The sequence below is a fragment of the Hetaerina americana genome, unplaced genomic scaffold, assembly GCF_022747635.1.
Source record: "Hetaerina americana unplaced genomic scaffold, ioHetAmer1.1.p SCAF_4, whole genome shotgun sequence".
Classification (NCBI taxonomy): domain Eukaryota; kingdom Metazoa; phylum Arthropoda; class Insecta; order Odonata; family Calopterygidae; genus Hetaerina; species Hetaerina americana.
In genome coordinates this window covers 10,805,588-10,816,696 of record NW_027286985.1, presented here as the reverse complement: position 1 = coordinate 10,816,696, position 11,109 = coordinate 10,805,588, and the positions used below count along the sequence as shown (strand labels likewise).

Below are 11,109 nucleotides of genomic sequence, written 5' to 3'. Positions count from 1 at the left end.
GGTTTCTTTTTTTCCTTAATGACCATTGGGACGAAGTGCTCACATCCTCTCTCTTTGTCTTTCTTTTCCTTCTCAATGTAAACTAGTCTCATTCCTTATCTCATTCCCTAAGTATTTATTTTGCGATATGTACAAAATCTTTTATTGGGGTGGTCTTTATCGGTATCCATGGAAACTCATAGCTAAAGGAATGTAATGAAGGAGATATTTATCTTTAATCCATGTTAATCCTGTATGCTCCTACTCCTTACTCTCGTCGCCTCTTTTATCCATCATTTCTTGCATCTGAATAACTTTACCAATGACCTCTTTATGCATCAGTTGCGCCAAACTATACGCCAAAACACAAGATCAGGAACGAATCAGTGGTTCGGTGTTTTTAAAATGTCGATGATTACATAGGAAATCAATGACAGAAAATTACATTTCAGATGCTGTGGAGTTCACTTCAAGACTCTCCATTTATAATTTTTGTTTTGGATGTTAAACTATGAACTTCTTGACATTGTTTACCAAAGTAGAATAATTCTTCCACTGGGTTTCTCTCCACCATCCTCCACATTAACTATGGATCCAATTATTCCAATATCGTTCACTAACCCTGGGTTAGCGCAAATGACCTCAATAGTAAATGATATCACAACATTTTAGTACTTTGAATGGTGTCGGGGAATGATGGGAAGTAAATTTAGATGGTGTGTACTCAAATCAAGACAGGCAAAAGTTTATCGGAACCCCAGCGTAAAAAACAGGCAGGCGAAGGACGGTAATAGCTATCCTTAAAAATACAAAGAGTTGTTCATTTCTATCTTATATCATATCAGGGTTAATTATTCTTGCAAAACAAAATTTACCATAATCCTTTATAGTGCGCCGAAAGAAAAGTTTGTTAAAACGTAAATGATTTTGAGGTAACAAAATTTAAAGTGGCGCTTAAGTATTAAATAAATGGCAACACTGCATAGCAGGTAGGCGACGGCTCACCGTGGGATTGTAGTTTCGGTTTCATCGTTTCAAGACTTCAAGCAGGTAACTTACGTAACGTAGACATAATTCTCGTCGAACCGAAGAAGTTAGTCCATTTGTATCGAAACCATGTTTAACTATTCTCATTGAAAATCTATGTGGTAGTTAAATATCAGAGAAGAATGTCTGTTCGCGTAAGGGTGTACATTAATTGCCAAGATTCCTTGGTTTTATTCCAGGACAAAGTGTAGTCAAGAGACTGTTGACAGTCTCTCACTTTCGTTACCAGAGTTTTTAAATAAGTTCTTACTATGAAGACGGGGCTTACTTTTCATTTTGAAACTTTGATTTCTTAAAACTTCAAGAACCGCGAATTTGAATAGTCAATCAGACAGGTGTCAGTTCAACAGTGGATTGCAGCAGAAGAACATGAACGTGTAAATACAAAAGGTAGACCTTGACATATGTAGTTGAAATGGCTGATCCAACAATACAGACATTCTGCTGTCATCTTCCCAAACCTGATGACCCAGCTTATAAAATACTTTTTGAGTTTAACTCAGAAACGTATAATTATTTGGTTCTCGTGTCGTCGTTTATTGGAATTTTGGGTGCAATATACCAGGTAACTAAAGTAGCTGTTTGGAAAGTCATAATTTCGGAGTAAATCAAGTTCCGTTTCCTTTTATAATTAAATACCATTTGTTATGTAACACTCGTGTTCATGTAACGACTGCTTTACAGATCCTACCTAGAGAAGAAATCTATCCAATTCATAGATGGGTTTACTTTCCCACTACAAGAGGAAGGCAAATTATTGCTTGTCTCGCACTTGCAGATCTCATGGCCTCAGCAGGTTATTATTTGTTCTCATCGTTAAAAGTGTACATGCCCACCTTTCCATTGATAGTAACTGTCCACATTTCAATCAATTATTAAAAGATGTTGCCTTTTAAATATAAATGATATACCCTGACTATAATTTCAAAAAAATTATTTTCTCTACCGGTTAAAATGTGGTTCACCGCTTCCAATATTAAGAAAAAATAGTAATGAATCAACATTTTTGTTCTATATATATAGGTGTATTTGTGAGGTCAGTGCTGTGGATTAATTACGAAAATCTACAGCCTTCGGCCGATAACACTGCCAGCACGCTATTCTGTGCTATTATTTCAGTAAGTGAAGCTGTGTATGTAGTTGCATGTTATATAATCATCAGTTTGAGTTGCCTGTAGAGTAGAACATACTAACAATCAATGATACGTAAAAACGTGGTCATTCTGACTTTATTTTTAAATGAAGTTATATTTTCTTTTGATTTTTATTTTAAAGTAACGACTTATAAAAATTCATCATGTGCCCATGCTATAATCACCCAGTATGATATCTCCTATTTGTAGGCTTGGATACAATATTTTTATGGTGCCACCTGGTGCTGGACATTGTGCTATGCTGTGGATGTACGTCGTGTGCTTCAGGGTAAAGACTGTAAATTTAAATTGTACCACACAATAGCGTGGTTAGTTCCAGCAATCTTGACAACAACTGGGCTCTCCATTTTGTATATTCCTGATGCTAAGTAAGTTACACCTGAAAAATAGCATTATATTTTATAATAATCATACTTAATGGTAATTATCACCTAAGCTGGAAAACATCTCTTAAAGGTACCATTCGTTATTACAAATCCTACAAAAAAAATCCCTGAATGACATGTGAAACTTTGTAATTCATGTCATGTGAATTATGAAGATGATGTATTGTGACAGAGGTGCCTATCTACGACTATTAAAATACTCCAGAGTGATCCAACTATAACAACATTTAAGTGAACTAGTAGCAAAGAGTGGCTAACCTCCTAATCAAAGGAACTGATGTAATACTGAACCCAAATTTGTACTGTCTTGTCTGCATAAGTTTTAGAAAAATCATTCATTTAAATGAACAGTTGTTTGTCCTTTGTGAAATACACTGTGGTAGGAATCCACCAAAGTTACCCGAGGGAAGTTGAAATGAAATATTCTGAACAAGATTAAAACATAGCCAGTTAGTGTCATCCACATAGTTCATTAGAACTGACCTTATCTGATGTTGAAAAAATGCAGGACATTCTAAGTCCATGTTTAACGAAGGAGATCACTAAGGTATTCTTCGAGATGCACTGAAGATAGAAAGATGTGCAGTAAGACTGTTCTGTCAAAAGGAGGACATCTGGTTTATGCGCATATATTTGTTTAGTTTCTGGTAATATGGCAGTCTAGAGGATAGATCGTTTGGCTCTAATGGGAGGGTCCTAGGGTTTTATTTTTTTGAGTAAGTACCATATCTTCTTGAGACAGCATACTTGAGCAATGGGCAGGATTTCCCTTATGTGTGTATTTTGCCAGTGCCAGGGTCACTCAAATCTCACTAATCAAATATACATTTGGGTTGATTACTGTGGATTATTTAATTTTAAAAAATCTGGTCTAGCTCTAGAGTTTCTTAATGGGAAAGGCTCAGGGACACGTCTCATGTGGACATGGGCATTGGAAGGATCTAGGGACCCAGTTAATTTGAGATGGCTGTTCTGATGATATGGGAGTGGGGAGGTGAAATAAAGCAGGAGGGGAGAGTGTGGTGGAGTAGGAGGGGATGGGTGTAACCCAGAAACATGGGTCACAAAATTCCCAACCCTTATAATACACAGTCGGGGATTATGGCCTATGACTAACCACCAGTTGTAAAAAATTCACCTCATTGTGGGCAAGGGTTTTTTTTGGACCCATGTGATCTTTTACAGTATGTATACAGGGTGCGTTCCGAAACTAATGCAATTATTTTTTAAAAGTAATTTAAAGAACAGTTTTGCACAAACACTTAAAATTCTTCAAATTACTCTCCTTGGGCCTCTACACATTTTTTCCAGCGACTCTGCCATGATTGGTACGTGCAGGGTACACCTTTCAGGTGTACCCTGGAAGGTGTCATGGCTAATTAGATTTCTTCTTCTATGGAGGTAAAATGGGTTCCTTTCAGGGCTGCCATAGTCCGAGGGAACAAAAAGAAGTCTGCTGTGGCAACGTCAGGACTATAGGGGGGCTGGGGCAGCGTTGGCACCTGGTCATCCGGCCAGGAACTCGTGGACTCATAGCACGTTGTCTTGATGGAGTTGCTATGTAGCGGAGATGTCTTTCCTCATCCTGATGACCCTTTTTCTGAGTCTTTCCAGTACATCCACATAGTAGGCAGCGTTAACTGTCTGTCCTTGAGGTGCAAACTCCTTATGAACCACTTCTTTACTGTTGAAAAGGACAATGAGCATTGTTTTCACCTTTTATTTGCTCATTCTTGCCTTTTTTGAGCTTGGGGGACTGGTTGGTGTGCCACTCAGAGCATTGGCATTTTGTTTCTGGGTTGTATTAAAAAACCCAGGTTTCATGACCAGTGATGACTTTGTACAAATAATCAGGTTCATTTTCAATACGTTGCGAAAGTTCACTTGAAATTTCCACTCGACTGGTCTTTTGGTCGTCTGACAACACCTTGAGGACAAGCTAGGCGCACACTTTCCTCATCGCTAAATCTTCAGTAACAATGCAAAACGCAACAGTTGACAAAAAGTTCAGTTCATTGGCAACCATCTTGATACTCAATTGACTGTCAGGGTCCAATGATTGTCAAACACAAGCCACATTGTTGTCAGTTTTGCTGGTTGATGGCCACCCATAGCATTGTTCATCGTGAGCCTCTTCCCGGCCCACCTTAAAAGCCTTTTACCACCTGAAAACTTGTGAGTCGGACAGAGCAGAGTCCCCGTAAGCCTCACGAATCATTTTGTTAATCTCCTCAAGAGATTTTTTCAGTTTCAGCACAAAACTTAGTAGTTGTGTAACGGTTCTCGATTGTCAATATCATTTTTTTCGTGGCATGGTTGGCGCACAGAGGTATATGATGACTGACGTCCCACAGCTTGGAGATTGGTTTTGCTACTAAGGCCTAATGCACCTACTAAGGCCTAATGATTTGTCTAAGGATTCTGGCTGAGTAAAAAATGGTATGTGCCAAAAAGTCGCTGTAAATAGCATTCATGGACTTCAAGGAGGCTTTAAACAATGTTGAGTGGAATAATTTGTTCAAGCTGCTGGAAAATTAGGAATCTATCCGCTCCACTATCAGCAAGTGCTGGCAAGATGCATGTTAATTGGCAGTGGGATAATGATTACTGTGATAGAGGGGAGAATTTAAGTGAGGAAGGGGCAGGAATAGGATAGGGATGTTTTTGACGGAATGAAGGGAAGAAGGAAGATTACAGAGTTGAAGAGGGGCTTCTTTTAGGATGTTGATGATGTGATCAGGTCAGATTTCATATTAAAATCTTAGCCCACTAGAGACATTTTTTTGATGGTTAAAAACAAAATTTATTATAAATGGTGGGAGTTTAATGGAGTTCTTAAGTCCCTTAATTCGTTAATTAATATTGTTAACTACAGTGTGGGTAATTTTTCTGGAATGTGTTTCCATAGTTGATGTTGTAATTTCTTTGTTTCAGGTGTCATGGCCTTGGGGTCAAAACCTTTACTCGTGTGCTGCCAAATTACTTTGCTACACTGGTTCTAATAGCTACTGTAATGGTTGTTAATCCAGTTTTGTACCACTTAGCAACAAAAGAAGCTAGAGATGCTGTCAGTGTTGGGCTTTCACAATATACAAGGAGAGAACGCAATGTAGTAGATACTGTGCGTTTAAAGTTTTTAGCCATAAATGTGGCATTTTATATTTGTTGGTTACCTAATGTTGTCAACAGCTTCCTCCTTTGGATACGTTGGTTTGATCTTCCAAAGAATGTCGTTCTAACATTTTGGTACATCATGGTAAGTAGTCCATAGTTTTTTTATAGTTTGTTAAATAATATTGGATATTGAAATTGAAAAATAACCAATTTGGCTTTTCCACATAGAAAATTTTTATTTACGACCTAGGTTTCAGTATGGTATAACTTCATCTGGTAAAAATACAGGTTAAACACAGTATATATAGCCCTGGGTAGAGGGGAAGAGAAGGGAGGACTGTGGACCCCTTGGCGCCTTTCGTAAAGAGTAGGCTAATGCCGACGCCGGGTTTCTCTCCACCCTTCATCCTTTCCTATCCATCCCCTATGGCGCAAATGACCTTAGCTGTCGGTCGCCTCCCCTCAAAACTAGTACTAGGAAAGCAAGGATTGGTTGAGGTAGGAAGAGGGGTGGCTAAAAGTTTATGGTTTCCTCAATTCCAGAGATAAACATATAAAATTTACCGAGGGATGAGAAGGAGACGCATCCCTCAACTTTCTAGACCTAGCTATTACAATTAAAAGCAATAGGTTTGATTTTCCTATTTTCAGAAAACAGTGTTATACAGACCAAGCCATTCACCATAATGCTAGGCGCTAGTTCTCTAAAAAATTATCGGCCTTCCTCCCCATGTTACACAGAGCATGTTCTATCCCCATGTCTAAAGAGAACACTCTTAAAAAACTGAGCATTATAGAACAAATTGCAGTGAACAATGGATATAGAGAAGAGTTAATGGATAAACTTTACAATAGAAAACTATCCCGTTTAACCAAATTAGCCAGGTATAGTTCTTCCTCATCTACAGAAAACCAGCCACAGTGGCAGAGATACCCTTTCTGTGGCCAATTGTCAAAAGTGCAAAGAAACCTCCCAAAAGAAAAGGTGTGACCAGCCTTCTAAAATAGAACAAAATTAAGCCATCTGTTATGCCACACAAAGGACCAAGTTTAACCCTTACACACGAGTGGGGTTTACAAACTCCTCTGCAAAGACTGCAACCGGATATACATAGGCCAGATGGGAAGAAGATTTGAAATGAGAATAAAGGCGTGTTTCACAAACAACATCTCCACGCCACTCTTCGCCAAACACCTGAGAGATTGTGGCCATAGCAGCAATTTCATCCCCGAAATCCTGCACATAGAGAAGAAAGGCCACCGTGTCGATGTGTTGGAGCAATTAGAAATTCTTCAGCCCAGGAATTTTGGAGATGTTTTGGCCAACGATTTTCTTTACCCTTCACGTTCCTTGTTATTGTATTTCCCCTCGCCCATCTGCCAACTAACCTGACATGAAGCAAACCATTTCAACAATGTAGTAACACCTTATCCCAGCCTGCTACTTAATCACCTGACTACTTACCCAATGCCGTTCTCCCCGTTCACAATACCCATTCCCCCACTCCTCTGCCAACTAACCCGACGCCAAGCAAACCTTTTTCAACATTGTATTAATCCCTCCTCCCAGCCTGCTAATTTATCAATATTACCAATCCTCCTCCTCCCCCTCCAACCATAAACTTTAAGCCCCCCCTTCCTACCTCAACCAATCCTTGCTTTCCTTCCTTCCTCTTCTTCCCCTACGCCCAGAGATATATATCCTGTGCTTGACCTGTATTTCTACCTGAAGATGTTATACTGCAACCTGCTACGGAATCTGTTGAATTTTTCTGTCGAATGAATTAAAAGGTCATCGAAGTTGCCTGTGTAAGAATCTATGAGAGAACTCAGCAATGGGCAGGTAACATCTTGGAAATGGCATCTCACCAGGATAACATTGAGAGCTGTTACAAACCATTCATAGGATTGATAATCAAAGATGAGTGGACTAGATCTGTCTAAGACCTCATCTACTCGTAGTTTCACACGCACTCTCTATCTCTTGTGAGGGGGGATATTGGGAATGAAACCGAAAACTGGACATTGACAGGCTGGCCAGCTGTGGGCATTATTTATTGCCAGAGGCTCCAAGGAGGGCAAGGGGTGTTAGCCATCTCACATCCAAAAAAGCATCGGGATTTGTCAGGAATGTTTTATTTATATGAAGGCATACATCCTCGTGCTTCCTTTCTAAAGTTCTTTCTCCAGTTTTGTATCATTTGGCTATTGACTCTTTTTGAAACAATTATTTTTCTTTAGTATACTCTTTGTTGATTTTGTTTCATTCCAAACCTATCAAATCCTTTAGAAATTCATTAAGCTGTTATAATGAGGGAGGGGGACAAATTGTTTTCTGCCACATACTATATAAGAAACCTCTCAAAAAGTATCTGACCTTAAATTTTCCCATGCACATTAGTAATGCTAAGGCAACACCAGTGTGCACAATGAAAGGAGACAGCTAAATGCGCATGCTTGAATGTTTTTCTCTGCCTTCGAGTGAGCCAGTCCTTGCCTGTTGGCCGCCGAATGAGGTGCTGTCAAACGTCAAATTTTGTCAAAAGCTTGGTGATTCTCAAAGCAAAACAATTCGTAAGATTCAGCTCGTGTCTGGAGATGCTGTGGGGGGGGGTCCCAAATCAAGAAAGGCATGGTTCAATCGATTCAAAAATGGCTGCACATTGGTGGAAAATTACCAGCTTTCTGGGAGGCCACCTACCGCTCAGATTGCAGCTGTTGCTGAGAGGGTGTAAAATCTGGCAATGGGAGATCGCGTTTGACCGTACGAGATATTGGCAAAGAGGTTGGGATAAGTAAGGATTCCACATGCAATTTTGCATGAAGAGTTGAATATGAGCTGAGTGGCTGCAAAATTTGTGACCAAGCTGCTGTCATCAGAAGAGAAAGTACTCTGTTTTGGGGTCGCACAGGACCTGCTGGACATTACCAACATTGATCATGAGTTGTTAAACACCATGATAACTGGAGATGCGTCATTGGTGTGTAGGTATGACCCGGAAACAAAAGTGCAGCCATCGCAATGGAAGCATACAGAGTCCCCAGGATCAAAAAAAGTATGACAGGTGCAAAGCAAATTCAAAGTGATGCTGTGTTCTTCGATATCCATGGAATTGTGCTACAGGAATATGCACATGAAGGACAAAAAGTAAGAAAATAGAACTGTCAACAAGTTCTCTGCTGACTCCGTGCTGCAGTTCTGAGCAAAAGACCAGACCTTGGGAAGCCAAAAACTGGCAGTTGCATCATGACTATGGTCATTCACCAACTTCCCTACTCTCCAGACATGGCTCCCTGCGACTTCTGGATGTTTCCGAAATTGAAGATGCCATTGAAAGGAACCCATATTTATTTTATTTATTTAACCACTTTATTCGAGCAAGATTGAGACTTTATTGTCCCTTCTCCCACCTAACCCCTACACATTGCACATAAATTGACGACAATTACAAACATCCTAGGTAAAGGAAAACCTTCCTAGGTGGGAATCGGACCCACGACCTCTGGGTTGGCAGGCAAGGACGTTACCCACTGCCACCAGGGCTAGCAGGCATTGAGAGCTGGGATGAGATAAAGCAAAAATTGGTGGTGGAGAGAAACAGCATTCTGAAAAAACCTTCAGAAGTGTTTTTGGCTGTGAAAGGATTGGCGGGTTAAGTATGTCGACCCCCTCCCCTAGACCTTTAATAGGTTGCTGCACCTAAATTCAACTTAACCCCTCTCCCTTACTCCCCCTACCTTACCCCCTCTCCTCTCCCTTACTCCCCTCTTGGAGCCAGACTATATAAGTTGAAAAAAATGTTGATGTATGTTACCTGATGATGATGTGCAGCATCGAAACCATGGTCGTGAAGTATCAAATCTTTTTTGTGAAAGTGTAGTTTCTTTTTTACCCTCAAAATGAAGGAATTCCACAAATTTAAATCTGAAATTGTGATGTTTAAGTAAGTGGAGGCACAAGGGCCCTTCTTTGAAAGGGATTATAGTCCTAATCCCATCATATAAGTAACATATTTTCCCTGCTGAAGGTCTCAGACACTTTTCAGATCACCCTCATAAGTACTCATCCAGCCACTTCTTTATATTTAATTTCTCACTGATGTAATGCATAAATGAGCCTATTTATTGTCAGTGTATGGTGAATTTCTTTCATTCTATTGCTTATAGAACTAAGTTCAAGGTAATACCAGTTTCTGAAATTAATAAGGACATCTCTTAATTTTCCAGGCATTTACCAATCCCCTTCAGGCATTATTTAACAGTATTGTATATCGTAAATGGGGCAAGACGAGCAGGGAAAGGATCTACCTTCCGTGCAGGACTCAACCAGAGAACAATATTCCCAGCTCCGACAGCCCTTCTGGTGCTGCGTTGGCTGCATACTTTAGAACGCCTAGATCCAGCTCTTCCCCTCAGTTGCAAGGCAGCATCAAGGAAGGTGTCGAAGAAGAAGACAGAGAATTAGCCGGCGATAGTGAAAGAACCCCTCTTTTAATGAGACGTAGGGGTACAAGTGATGCTTGTGGTCCTGTCAGTATTAATAATGGCTCGGAAAATAATCTTGGGGTGATGTCAGTGTCTCAGTGATTTTTAACAAGCATGTTTATTGTCTTAGTCCTTCGTGTTATCCTATAAAAAATATAATTTTCATGACATGCTATTTTGACATTGAGTGCTGTTGCAAATTGATGTGATGTTTGCATGGTTCATATTTATTGCTATGGTTTCTGTCCATAAGGTGTGCTACTTGTTCAGTAGCGAAGGTGCTTTTTGTATGCATATTAAGAAACTGCTTTTTTTTACATGTATTGGATTTGTTGTGCAATTTCATTTTTTGCTAAAGACTATTTTTCTTTTTTTAAATTTTTTTATATTCACTATTTTTGTGTATTTTTATAGCACTTGGAATCTAAATTATGCATCCTTCAAGTGAATGTTTTAATACTATCAAAGTTAGTTCAACTATTGCATTATTATATACCATTTTTATTTAAATTAATGTTTTCAAATCTCTTCTGCTGCTGAAAAGAAATAAAAGAATACTAGATTGAAAACAGTTCAGTGCTGCACAATTATTTTTTATTCAAAAGGCTGATTTATGATAAGGCACATGCATAATACATAGTCCACTATCACACGAATTCAAACAAACACCTTGTCCCATGGGTATTCTACGCACCTACTAGTGATCATGAAACAATGCATGCCATTTAGAATACGCTGACCAATATCTCTGATGTCCAAGTAGTATGCACTCCATTGAAGTAAGGATTCACTATATAAAAAGGACAATTTTGAAAAAAATTATCCTTCAGAATTACGGGACTATTACGAGGATAATCCCTAAAGTAAGGTCTCCAATTTTTTAGAAATAGAAAAAACCATTTATTTTCTATGCTATACACATCATTTTAAAGATTGATCAATTA

The 11,109-nt window shown here is 39.2% G+C and overlaps 1 protein-coding gene across 2 annotated transcripts; it reads left to right on the top strand.

Annotated features, from left to right (window-relative positions):
• The first annotated feature begins 971 nt into the window (after nt 1–971).
• On the top strand, nt 972–10,711 carry LOC139692004 (G-protein coupled receptor 143-like). Of its 2 annotated transcripts, XM_071590008.1 has the most exons (7): nt 972–1,029; nt 1,206–1,591; nt 1,711–1,822; nt 2,050–2,144; nt 2,370–2,548; nt 5,501–5,822; nt 9,908–10,711. In XM_071590008.1, exons 2-7 carry the CDS (start codon nt 1,442–1,444, stop codon nt 10,265–10,267), a joined length of 1,218 nt encoding a protein of 405 aa, XP_071446109.1. In that variant the 5' UTR covers nt 972–1,029; nt 1,206–1,441; the 3' UTR covers nt 10,268–10,711. The 2 variants fall into 2 exon arrangements, with proteins under 2 accessions (XP_071446109.1, XP_071446108.1); XM_071590007.1 differs by lacking the exon at nt 972–1,029 and having other exon boundaries at nt 1,040–1,591.
• Nucleotides 10,712–11,109: the final 398 nt, after the last annotated feature.

Coding starts and splice junctions, on each gene's coding strand:
- LOC139692004 (XM_071590008.1), top strand. CDS start 1,442: ATGGCTGATCCAACAATACAGACATTCTGCTGTCATCTTCCCAAACCT. Junction 2,145..2,369: donor TATTCTGTGCTATTATTTCA/GTAAGTGAAGCT, acceptor TCCTATTTGTAG/GCTTGGATACAATATTTTTA. Junction 2,549..5,500: donor TTGTATATTCCTGATGCTAA/GTAAGTTACACC, acceptor TCTTTGTTTCAG/GTGTCATGGCCTTGGGGTCA.